Source organism: Arvicanthis niloticus, chromosome 29 (genome assembly GCF_011762505.2).
Source record: "Arvicanthis niloticus isolate mArvNil1 chromosome 29, mArvNil1.pat.X, whole genome shotgun sequence".
NCBI classification, from domain to species: domain Eukaryota; kingdom Metazoa; phylum Chordata; class Mammalia; order Rodentia; family Muridae; genus Arvicanthis; species Arvicanthis niloticus.
Window position 1 is genome coordinate 20,256,574 of NC_133437.1, and position 12,044 is coordinate 20,268,617.

Below are 12,044 nucleotides of genomic sequence, written 5' to 3' on the forward strand. Positions count from 1 at the left end.
CCTCTGGTGGGTAGTGTGCTAGAAGGGAGGTTAAAACATTTAACAACCATGGTTAAAAGGAGGTGTTGAAAAATCAAAGCCTTATATAAGTTGGTCAGTCAGTATATAAATCACTATTCTTCGGTTCTTAAAATTATGAAAATGAAATTGCCATATACAATCCTACTATAGTACTTCTTGGTGTATACAGAAGGAGTCTATGTCAGCATACCACAGTGGCACCTGCGTACCCATTTTCACTGTGACAGTGTTCACAACAGCCAAGGTGTAGAGCAACTGTCTATCAATTATTAACATTTTGGGGTGGGGTTGTTTTCTTTTCTTAGGGAGGTTTTCTATTGGCGCGTGGATAAAGAAAGTGTTGTGCATATACAAAGTGTTGTGTAAAGCTGCATTTGGCCATAAGGAAGAATGAACTTATATGATTTGTGGATGCCATGGGATCTTCCCATTGTCAAAATAAACGAGACTCAGAAGGACAAATAAGTTTTCTCTCATACACAGAAATAGATGAAAAAAAACTACATATAGCCCAAAAGCAGAAGGAAGACACATGGGGGGAGAGGGAAGATTAAAGGGGGTGGGGTGGACAAGAGAGGCTGGGAAGGCAAATGTGAGGAAAGCACAATGCTATACATGTATGAAAATACAATGAAACCCATATGCTAGTCAAAAAGGCAAAATACAAGGAGACAACATGCCTAACTACTGGTTCTTGTTGATGGTGCTTACCACGTTAGGATATAATTCCTAAGAACACACCAGAGATACATATTTTTATGGGAGTTCTTGCAGTCCATGTATCAGTGCTCTTAAAAGTGTTTTTGTTTTGTTTTGATTTTTGTTTTGGTTTTGGTTTTAGTTTTGTCTCCTTTGACCATGGTTGGGGATATCTTTAGATATCTAGAACTACCCAGGGACATTGTTAGTCGCCTAGCTAACTCAGGAGGTGCTTCTGGCATCAAGGGGGTAGAGGCCAGGGAGGGTGCTAGATATCTCTCAATGAATAGGATAGGTCCCCAGGAAGAAAGAATTATCCATGTCAAATTATCAACAGTGTTGAGGATAAGAAACAATTACAGTGAATGGCGATTTAATGTGAAAATATAATTGATTTTATATTTTAAAAATCCATAATGCAAGGGTTAAATAATTATCTTTTATACTACTTGATGGGCGAGACATCCATAAATTAATTCACTTAGCATGGAAAGCTTATTGTTCATTATATCATAGCTATTAAAAGCTGCTCAGGTTCCTTACTTTCAAACTAATCTGTGGTGGAATGTTTACATAGATGAAGCAATCAGAGCAGAGTGGTTCATAAGAAACTTCCTCAGCACAGACATTAAGTCTATCCTGTGAGCTTCCAAAAATGTCGAATCTTAGTTATCCTTGGTAATAGGAGACACAGAAGGAATAATCATTGGAATCCACCTTATACAGGAAGAAAATTATCCAGTTATAAATTATTAATCCACACAAACAAACGTGAATATTGATAATTGGCATTTCAGAGTTGAAACAATACAACATTAAATAATTAATAAGTAACATCAACTTCAGGTTTTTACAACAATATTTATGAAACTATAAAAATAAGAAATGATACATTGAAACACATTCCTAGAATAAGTTGGGACTTCCATCCAGTACACAGACTTCCTTAGGTGTATGTGTGATTCAATACAGGTATTGAAATCTAAGACAAAGTGGGGTGGGACATTGTGCAAGACAAAGAACACACCAGCATTGCAGGCAGGTATGTTAAATCAGGTTAGTGAAGTAGGTGTCGGAAGACATCAATGATTATCATCTGCACAGATGTTCCAGAAGCAAGAAAGCTTGGTTGTCCTAACCCCCATATGCGCCAGTCTAGATGGGAAGGGTACATTTGTCCCTGGGCTGTGTCATATGGAGTTATACAGGCTGCTTTGGCTTGATAAATTTTCTCCAAAAACTCATGCATCCCAGGCTTTGTCTCTAGCCTACTCAATTCTGACTGGTGCTAGAACTTTTATGAGGTGGAATCGAGTGGGAGGTATCATGGCCACTGGAGATGTGCTCTGGAAGGGAATATTTGAACAATCATCTTCCAGTCTTTTAAAAAATATTTCTTCTGGCTTTGATATTATAATATAACTACATAATTCTCCCCCATCTCTTTCCTCTTTTCAACCCTCCTTGGCTGCTGAGTGTCTATGGCACCCTATAACTAGGCATACTTATGTCTAGGTAAAAAGGAAGAATCCACTTACTGGCACATGGCATGACCCATCTAATATGGGGAAGAGGGAATGTTTGTGTTTTTTTCTTCAGGATGCTGAAGGAGCACAGTGGCTGCCAGAGTGATGGGTGAGATATGCTGATGCTGGGACAAAGAATGATGCTGACCTGTGAGCTTGCTGAGTGCCCTGACAATGGTGACTGGGAAGCTGTATTACACATATATGTTCCTGACCCACCTTTGCTTGCCTATATCCCAGATGGGACAAGCTGCCTTGCCTCAAGTTTTTAGACCTTGTGGGACAGAGAATCAAAAAGAGAAGTTATAATGACTCTTGTATCTTTCTTAAATGTGACCAGTTATTTGGACTCGTTGTGGACTGGTCTAGAAATTAATCCAATATTGGGAATAACAGTCTTCACTTGTAAGTCTGGTTTTGGACATTTTCAGAGATATATTTGGAAGTTAGCTGCAGTTTTCTATGATACTGTATTAGCAAGAGATAAAGTTGGGGCAGATCTGGATTTTAAACAAATGTTAGTGCAGGTGTTAAGGCTATTTTTAATTGTCATGTTCAAATTACTTTTGTTTCTTCTACAGTATTTAATGTAAGTTGTATTGACTGTACCCTTTCTAATTGTGTCAATGTGTTGAAACCTGGCATGTCTGTTATGGGGGTCTATCAACCAGCTTTTGTTTTATTGCCCTGAGATTACAGGACCTTAGTATTCTGAAAAAAGCTTGCAAGTACTGGAATAACTGAGTCAGGCTGTAAGCAGAAGCCAGAGTGTAGTGGGCTTGATTTTTGCTGGTACAACAGCTTTAATTACATTAATTGCTATCACCACTTCTGCAATTGCTTTGACATAAGAACTCAAGACAGCTACTTTTGTTAATCATTTAGCAAAAAAAAAAATGTTACTAATGTGTTCAGTGTAACAAGAGGATTTAGATAGGTGTTTGGGACAATGGATTTATCCTATTCAAATTATTGGAAGGATGTGCAGAGTTTAAGAGTAAGGAGTCATCTTGAGTGTCATGCCAAATACCAATGGATTTGTGTTACTTCTAAAATTTACAATGATGGTCATTATAATTAGGAAAAAGTTTAAAGACACTTGCAGGGTATTTGGCATAATTCTAACACCCCTCTAGATGTTTTAACTTTGCATAGTGAGCTTATGAATTTAAAGAATGCTCCTCTGCTGAGCTTTGATGCTACAGGTACTGCTAATAAAATTATCCATGGCCTGAGGTCAGTATTTCCATTTTGGTCAAGCTTCGAGAATGGCATATATAGCTTGATCACACTAGCCCCTTTTTTCCTCAGAATACTTTTATTCCTTCCCATTGTGTTAAGGTTTGTCTTTAACAACATCAACATGTTGGCAGCCAAAGTACATGGCTTGAAACTAAAAATGGACCGCAGACAGAGTTATTAATTTAACAGATTGGCAAACCAAGGATAGGTAAGATTATGCACAGAGCCTTACCAACCTAAAACATATGTGCATTGCTTTTGATATGCATATTCCATGATGGGTAAGGAAGGCATTCTTGTCCTAAGACAGGCTCAGTCTTATTTATGAAATAAAAAAATCTGAACTGTGGAGAGCTTTTGGGACTTCTTGGCAGGAATCTGATCTTGGCCAAGGACAAGGAAATGAACTTCAGGAAGGGATTTGACATTAGGCTAGAACAAAGAAGTAATTTCAGGCAGAAATCTAAATCTTAGGACAGAACAAAGAATTTCAGGTGGGAATCTAAATCTTAGGCTAAAACAAAGAAGTAGGCTTCAGGCATGAAAATGACTTTGGGCTAGGACAGGGAAGTAGGTTCAGATACTTCGGTCATTCTGATAAGCCCTTAGAAACAGTGATCACAGGAGTGGTCACCAGACTTTGTTTATTGCTTTGCTTGTTCTTTGACTATTTGCATCTATTGTATTGTTAGTTCCTTAACCTAAAACTGACCTTAATACTTGCATGTAATTAAAATGGTATAAAAGCAGATTGGAACAAAACAAACAAACAAAAACAAACAAACATACAAACAAACAAACAAAAAACCCTCCTTGGCCTCTTTCAAATTCATGGCCTCTTTTTTCACTAATTGTCTTTAAATACATATATTTATATAATATATATCTCCTGCTCAGTCTGTATATTGTTTTTTGTGTGTATGTTTTCAGGGCTGACTATTTGGTGTTGGATAGCCAAATGGTGTGCCTGCCACTGGTAAAGACTCTCACTCTCAGCCTTACTTAGTTGTCTGTTCTTTGCATAGGGTGTTTTATCCCCCATATATTCTGGGACGTTTATTGTTATCTTTGTTCAGTTCATGATTAGGCAGCCCTGTTGGTGAGACTTCATGGATGTAGCTTCTGACATTACCAGGAGACAATCTCACAGCAAACTCCCTGATCCTCTGACTCTTACGATCCTTTTGTCCCTTCTCTGTAATGTTCCCTGCTCCTGGTGTGAGAGCCTTAGATGTGTCAGGTGAGACTGGGCTCCAAAACCCTGTATTTTGATTGGTTATGGTTTTCTGTAATAGTCTTCATATGTTACAAAGAAAATTTCCTTGAAGAGGGGAGGACTACACTTCTTTGTGGGCATAAAGACAAATATTTAGTAATTAGGAACTGTGCTGGTTTAATAAAGCAGTGGTTATAGGTTCTCCTGTTTTTACTTCCCAGCTTGCATGAGGTGAGCAGTTCACTCCACCACAGGCTACCTTCTTTTTGATGTACTGCTTTGCCACAGGCCCCAAAGTAACAGAATCAGTCATTGACTAAATTCTCCAAAACAGTGAGCCCCTAGTGGCATACTACCTCCAGCAAGGCCCATCTTCTAATAATTCCCAAATAGTTCTACCAACTAGGGACCAAGCATTCAAATATATGATACTTATGTGGGCCGTTCTCATTCAAATTATTGCAGGATTCTACTGAATAATTTTGTTCCATTTTTAATCTTTCAGTAAACATGTGACAAAGAATAATTTTATTCTAGGGGCTGAGGTGATGGTTCAGTGGGTAAAGTGAACTCACGAAAACCTGAGTTTACATCCTCAGCACCCATGTAATAAGTCAGGCTTGGTAATGTATGCCTATAATCCCAACACTGAGGGGCAGAGACAGGTGAATTCTGGGTAATAAGCTGGCCAGACAGTTTAGCTGAAACAGTCAGCTCCAGGTTCAGTGAGATATCCTGCCTCAAAAAATAAGGCAGAGAAGCAATAGAGAAAGATATCCAGACTTCAGTCTCTGGCCTCCACATGGGCACCCAATGTATACAACACACAAACACATGCATATAAAGAATATTTTAATTACTTTGATTCTAGCTTTTTCACAGCGTAATTTTCAAACAATCTTTTTATCTCCACCTTCCATTGTTGTTAGGAATTGAGAAATTATGTGAGAATATAAGTAAGGAAAAGGTTGAAGAATCACTGTAAAGCCACAAGTTCTGCACAGTTGATAAGCAAGACTCAAAAACCCACCAGGATCAGACCCTAACAGTTTTTATTCAGATGAGTATTAGGGGCATACACAAAGAACAGTGGATGGTCTTATCTATGTCAGGCATCACAATCACAAATAACTCATAAGGAAAATAACTTTTTAATCCTTAAGTAGAACCAACAAAAGTGTGTGTGTGGGAGAATGGGGGGGGGGATTGTGCTGCCAGCCAAATTACATAGCATTTTCGAAGTAACTGGTTATGCTTTAAATTGCATCCATAAATTTAAGAAGTCAAAGTAACAACTCGAAAGATGTCTGTATCTATTTTTAACTTTCAGTTTCCCGAGGAACCTCTACACCGATGTCCACAATGCCCACACTGGTTTGCACTTCCATGTGAGACAACTGTACCACTCTTGGCCATGTACCCAAAGGACACACTTCAGAGACACCTGCACATCCATGTTTGTTGCTGCTCTAGTTTAATGAAAGAGCACAAACTGCACACCCTGTGAACAGGCTGGGTTGATTCAGAGAATGAAGACACTATACTGATAGTGAAGGCACATGCTTGTTATAATAAACCAAGATAGAAATACCCAGGAGAGGCACACGTCCTGGAAAAGGACCTCCTCGGCCAATGGAGAGAGTTAGTTCTCCAGTCTCAAAAACCATAATATAAAAAAATAGTATTTTTCTGATACAGAAAGTTATTTTCACAATACTATGTAAACTACAAAGGCAGAACTTTGTAGAAAACATCATTTAAAGACATTATTTGTAAACATATAATTTGGGCAACTCTGTGCCTTGCTAACAAAAGATAGAAACAATGAGGTAATGCAAGTCTTTAACTTGTTTACAGGCAGCTTGCTTCCCCTTAGTCCTTACATCTGTGCACATATATGCACTTGCAGAAGCAGCCTGGTGCAACAGGGAGGAATGGCACAGCCATAGATCAGGATTCTGATGCCATTTTATATACAAAAGCTCTTGGAGCTCTTGAGAGAGTTGGAAGAACAAATTCCCTCAACACCTAAATGGCTTCATACATACAGAAATGATTGCTACAATTATCTCTGAGACATTAATGAAAGCACACAGATATAATCAATCAGTCACTTGTTGCAAACATCTACTCGTCCTCCCTCTAAATCTCTACTTACCCACCCACCTGTCATCTGTCTCTCTACTCTCCACCCTCTCTGGCTCTGCATCAGGCTATCAGTTGTTAGAGCTGTAGATGAAAGCATAAGTTTCCATCTTCAAGAGGGCTCCAAGGATGAATTCTAAAGGGGCATATGGCTAATGTATGGCCACATGATGTCCTTAGTGTGGAAGATATTTTGCTCCATCCCTTTCCCATTGGGATCAATACTACTTTTATCATAGGGTAGACTGGGAGATAAAGTTTGCCAAAAAGGTCAACCTTTGCATCAGAAAGCCTTGTAAAAGGCGCTGTCTTAGACAGTGGCTCCCAAAAGAGATATAGAGTGAGCAGAGCCACATGCATAATTATTTTATAGAAGAGATACTAAAATAAGGGGGAAGATCAGGGAGGTTAATCTTAATATATGTTCATTTACCCAGCGCATTTGAAATATTATCATTTAACACATATTAAGTGTAAAATTGGCTTGGGATAGTGCACTTTTTTACATGCACCAAGTCTTAAAATTTTAGTGTAATATATCTTTGCACTTACAATAATTACATTGCAGCTGGACAAATGACGTTTAAGGCATTTGGTAACTACTTATGGCCAGTTGGTTACCACGTTGAACAGCAAATCTAAGAAAGCATTACTCTTCTGTGTACAGTTTGGTTTGAGATTATTTTTCAATTAAATATATTCCCAAGGACATGCTGGAAAAAGTCTTCCCATTCCCAATTTTCTGAGGCCAATGATCTCCCTGGATTGATCTGTTAAAAAATTTAGGAACAGGGATGGAGAGACAGCTCAGCAGTTAAAAGCATTGATTGCTCTTCCAGAGGTCCCGAGTTCAATTCCCAGTGATCACATGGTGCCTCACAACCATCTGTAATGGGATCTGATGTCTTCTTCTGGTGTGCATGAAGACAGAACACTCTCATACATACATAAATAAATCTTAAAAAAAAAAAACCCTTTAGGAGCACCAGTCATCATGTTCAGGGTTTGGTGTCATACACAGTCAAGAGTCATTTCTGGTAGAATCTCAGATAGAGCAAGCCTGGTGGTTATGACTACCAGCTTTTCAGCCTGACAGCATGGGTTTGAAATCTGGCTAGATCACTCACTGTGTGCCCTTCGGTAGTTACCACACATTCATGTGCCTTGCCCCCCTCATTTATAATATATAGATAATCATACCTGTATGATAGCATTTCCTCACGGGGACCAAAAAGGAGGAGTCAATTCACATACACTACCGAGCCCAGCACCTCCCACAAAGCAAGCACAATTCAGGTATTTGATAAAACGTACTTTAAAAGTTTTAAAATACAAAGCCACACAATTTTCACTTTCTTGATATGATCAGAAAATTATTTCTTAGGAGAAAACACTATTGAGCAGAAGACTTATAGTTCTAAATCAGACTAAAAATCAGAAACCCTAAGGGCCATTTGGAAATAACAGCCTTTCTCTGCCTCGATTTTCTTTAATTAAGGGAAGACATTGTTTGAGTATTTAATTTTTTCAAACAGTTGTGAAAATAAAGCTCATGGAAGAATCAGAGTTGGTGGCAAGGAATTCTGCACAGCCAGAGTGTTGTTGCTGGCACCCGGTCGGCTGTACTGCGCACAGCTATGAAGTATGCGTGACTTGGCCCCACCCACACTGGGATGCACGACTCCTCTTTTGTTTCCAACACACAGGAACAAAGACATTTCACTCTCATCTCTTGTTGTTATTCTGTCTCCCTCCTGCTCGTCATGCTCAGCAGTGCCAGGCCCTCAGTGAGCAGCTCCCAATTCTGACATTGCGTGGCTTCCAGCACATTACCATCTCCTTAATTAACAGTGACTGGAAACAAATAATTTAATTCCAGGGGCAAATGAAAATGAATCAGTGGTGCCAACTCCATCTCCAGCTTTCTAATCGCCTGTAACCAAAGGATAAGGGGGACATGTGTTGCCTTGGTGTGAGATTCATCCGAGAAAATAAAAGACAGACGGACAATGAGTGAGGTCTTACTCCTCACCCCAGCCGACACTGATGGGCCCAACAGGAAAACCTTTCTTTGGGCAGAATAAACATTTAAAAAATACAATGACTATGTCAGCTGGATATCTTTATTTTCTAAGAAGATATGACTCAAGACTCGGCTTGGTGTAAATAAAAAAAAAAAAAGAAAAGCAGAAATCTGAGCATGGTAGTACACACCAATAATCTCAGCTCTCGAGATGCTGAGGCAGGAGGATCATGTGCTTGAGGTCATTCATTCTGAGCCTCATAGTGTGATCCTATCTAAGGGGTTGGAGGAGACATACCAGGAGCATATTTGTCGATTCAGAGACAGTGAAACCATAAGCCCAGGCACGTCTCTGTCTAAAATGAAACCCTCTCCAGTCCCTTTTACATTCACAAACAGAATTCAAGAGGAAGACACACCAACTTTGGATTTGGAATGTCCAGCTGACTTAATTAAGATGCTGCAAGTTGATGGGCCGAGTTAATGGGACTAAACACAACCATTCCTAGTTCTAAATCCACGACATGCAGCATGTGGACTTGGTGACAGGGACTTCTCTTTATGTTCTAAAGTTTTCAATAAATGGATCTGGCTGGCAGATGCTCTGCCATACTCTGCCACTAGCAGGTACATCTCTTCCAGTGGATTATGCCGAAACCTTAGAATCAAGCAAGCACAGGATGGAGCTGGGGCCTTTCTGGTCTACCATGAGCCAGATCGGAACTAATAAAATATGGGTGGTAGACTGCGATATCGCTTTGTTCAACCAGAATCCAGTCATTTGTCTTTTATTTATTTATTTATTTATTTATTTATTTATTTATTTATTGAAGCATAGTCATCCAATTTGGGGAAGATTGTGAGAAATATTCACGAATTAATCGTCACTGACATAGTCAGGAACCTGGCTTCTCCCTTATACAAAAAATTTTGGTACATAAAGTGGCGCCAGCCTGGTACTTGACTGAGGAGTCATGACCATTTTCAAAGATGAGTGAGAGTTTTGTTTATTCAGTATGGGACTTCTCTGCTCTACAGAATAAGTAGGAATTTAATAGCTTTCTATTTCCCTTCTGGATCTGCTCACAGAGCCTGGTCCTCGGTCTAATGGGACAGCCATTGTAACCGTAGCTTGCTCTACAGTCCCTTACAGTACCATGGCTATCTTCCCTCAGGCAGTTCATGTGTGGAGCAGTTGTCCTGTATATGTAAACTCCTGTATCCTTGGAGTCTGCGCAGCACATACTGACAATACTCTGAAAAACATTGGCTGTAGGTGACTGTACGTATGTCAGAGAAGGTATGTTGGCATTCCCTGGCTTTGGTCCACGAAATTGTGTCCTGCAGTGTAGGCTCTGAGCAACAGCAGGTGGTAACTTTTCAAACTTGTAAACCACTCTGCAACCCTTATTTCATTAAAAAGTGACCACAGTGCCTATCAACACTATCCCACAATACTGTGGGAAGAGTATCTCTAAGTTGTCGATAAGGAGGAAGAAAACTTATATTTCTACAAGTTTTTCCTTATCAAAGCAGGGTTTTTTATAGTTTTAAAATCAGGCCATGGGGTTTTTCCACACATATGAAACCAGAGGAATAGTGTGTGTTTCGATCGATCTCTTTCAAGAAAAATAGCTATGCCTCTGCACATGGTTAGTAGTACAACTTTAGTTAACTCTGTCCAAATCAGGAAATTTCAGAGAGACTTACTCTGCCTCCCAGAGTAGGCTTTCCCTCCATTTAAATACACACAGGCCACCTAGACCAATAAAACTAGTTATTTGAGATAACCCTAATCCTGGATTTAAGAGCAGTCCCTAAATAATGTGAAATATTATAGTAGTAGGTACAGCTCTTTCTTACTTAATTCTTCAAAAAGACACATGTATGTTTGAATGTTTTTGCTATGTGAGCAGAGTTCCAACTTAAGCAAAACCAGTCCCCATTCATAACACCTCCCTGTCATGGAGCATAAGTGTTTCAGTACCTTTGTGGATTTAAACATGGACAACTCCATTTCTAAGAATCAAAACTGTAGCTTCTTGGGCTTACACAAAAATAGAAGAAACAAGTTAAACGTTTCATTCTTGGTGCTGGGATCTTAGAGAGCAAAACCGCGTGCAGTCATGAACAAACACATTACTTTAAAATACGAGGGAGAAAACCTTACCCGAATCCAGAAAGCAAGCGACAGATGAGAAAGAAGCCGTAACCTTGGACAAATGAAGAAAGGAAGGCAAAGAATCCGTTGACAGACATGCAAATCAGAAGAGACTGCTTCCTTCCCACTTTGTCTGCCAGTCCTCCCCAGAAGAATGCCCCCACCATCATCCCGAGGTACACTATGCTGCCTGTAACACACAGAAAACAAAGGAACAGATCAGAGATTGAGAACAAATAACACATGTAACAGCAAATGAGGCACAGAACACACTCCAGCAGTTTGCACAGGAAAACATCGCTAAAAGTGCATCCTTAGGGACGCAGTACTCTGGTTTTCAGGTTGGAAGTCAGCCCTGCCAGGTCTTTGGCCACCCTGTCCCCTCAGAGGTACTGATTGGAGTTATTTCCTTTCCCACCACGTATAGAAGACAGGCTGGTCACATTCCATCCCAGTCTTATGTGGATGGGTTTGCTATGGGAGGCATGAAACATCTCATGACAGTCCTGGAGTTTGACTCTGTGTTTCTCCTCCCCTTTCCCCAGTGTATCACCATGACAAGAACATGATGAGTTATAGGACCCCAAAGCCAAACGGACCTCCAAACTGTTTCAAATCTCTGCTTCCACCAGACGACCTGTGCTAAGGCCAGACCTTAACCATTCTAGATGATTCTGTAGCTTCTTTCTCTCTAGTCTCCCTTGAAGGTCCTGGAGTTGAGGAAAGTGGACTTAGCAATCACAAGGCTTAAATATAAACAGTTTTTTTTTTTTTATCTCTTATCATCAGAGAAGGCTTGGAGCTCAGGGTTCAATGAGAAGAGAATGTCTTAGTGTGTCGAGAAACGTTAATGTTGGTTTTGATCTCCAAGGAGAATGGAGAATTAGGAATAAGCTGACCTTCTTGCTGTCACTGTGAGTGGACACTTGAATTTTCTAATTCGCTCTCCTCTAAGAAAAGCAAACCTCTGTGAGGGTGAAACAATGTTAGATGTCGGTCCATGAGCCTCTC

The 12,044-nt window shown here is 39.8% G+C and overlaps 1 protein-coding gene across 3 annotated transcripts in view; it reads right to left on the bottom strand.

Annotated features, from left to right (window-relative positions):
* Window positions 1-12,044, bottom strand: part of Sv2c (synaptic vesicle glycoprotein 2C) — a 177,407-nt gene that overhangs the window by 83,326 nt on the left and 82,037 nt on the right. For all 3 annotated transcript variants that reach the window (XM_076927208.1, XM_076927206.1, XM_076927207.1), the window contains exon 3: window positions 11,043-11,223. In XM_076927208.1, the coding sequence (XP_076783323.1) occupies window positions 11,043-11,223 (181 nt within the window). The remainder of the gene's footprint in view (window positions 1-11,042; window positions 11,224-12,044) is intronic.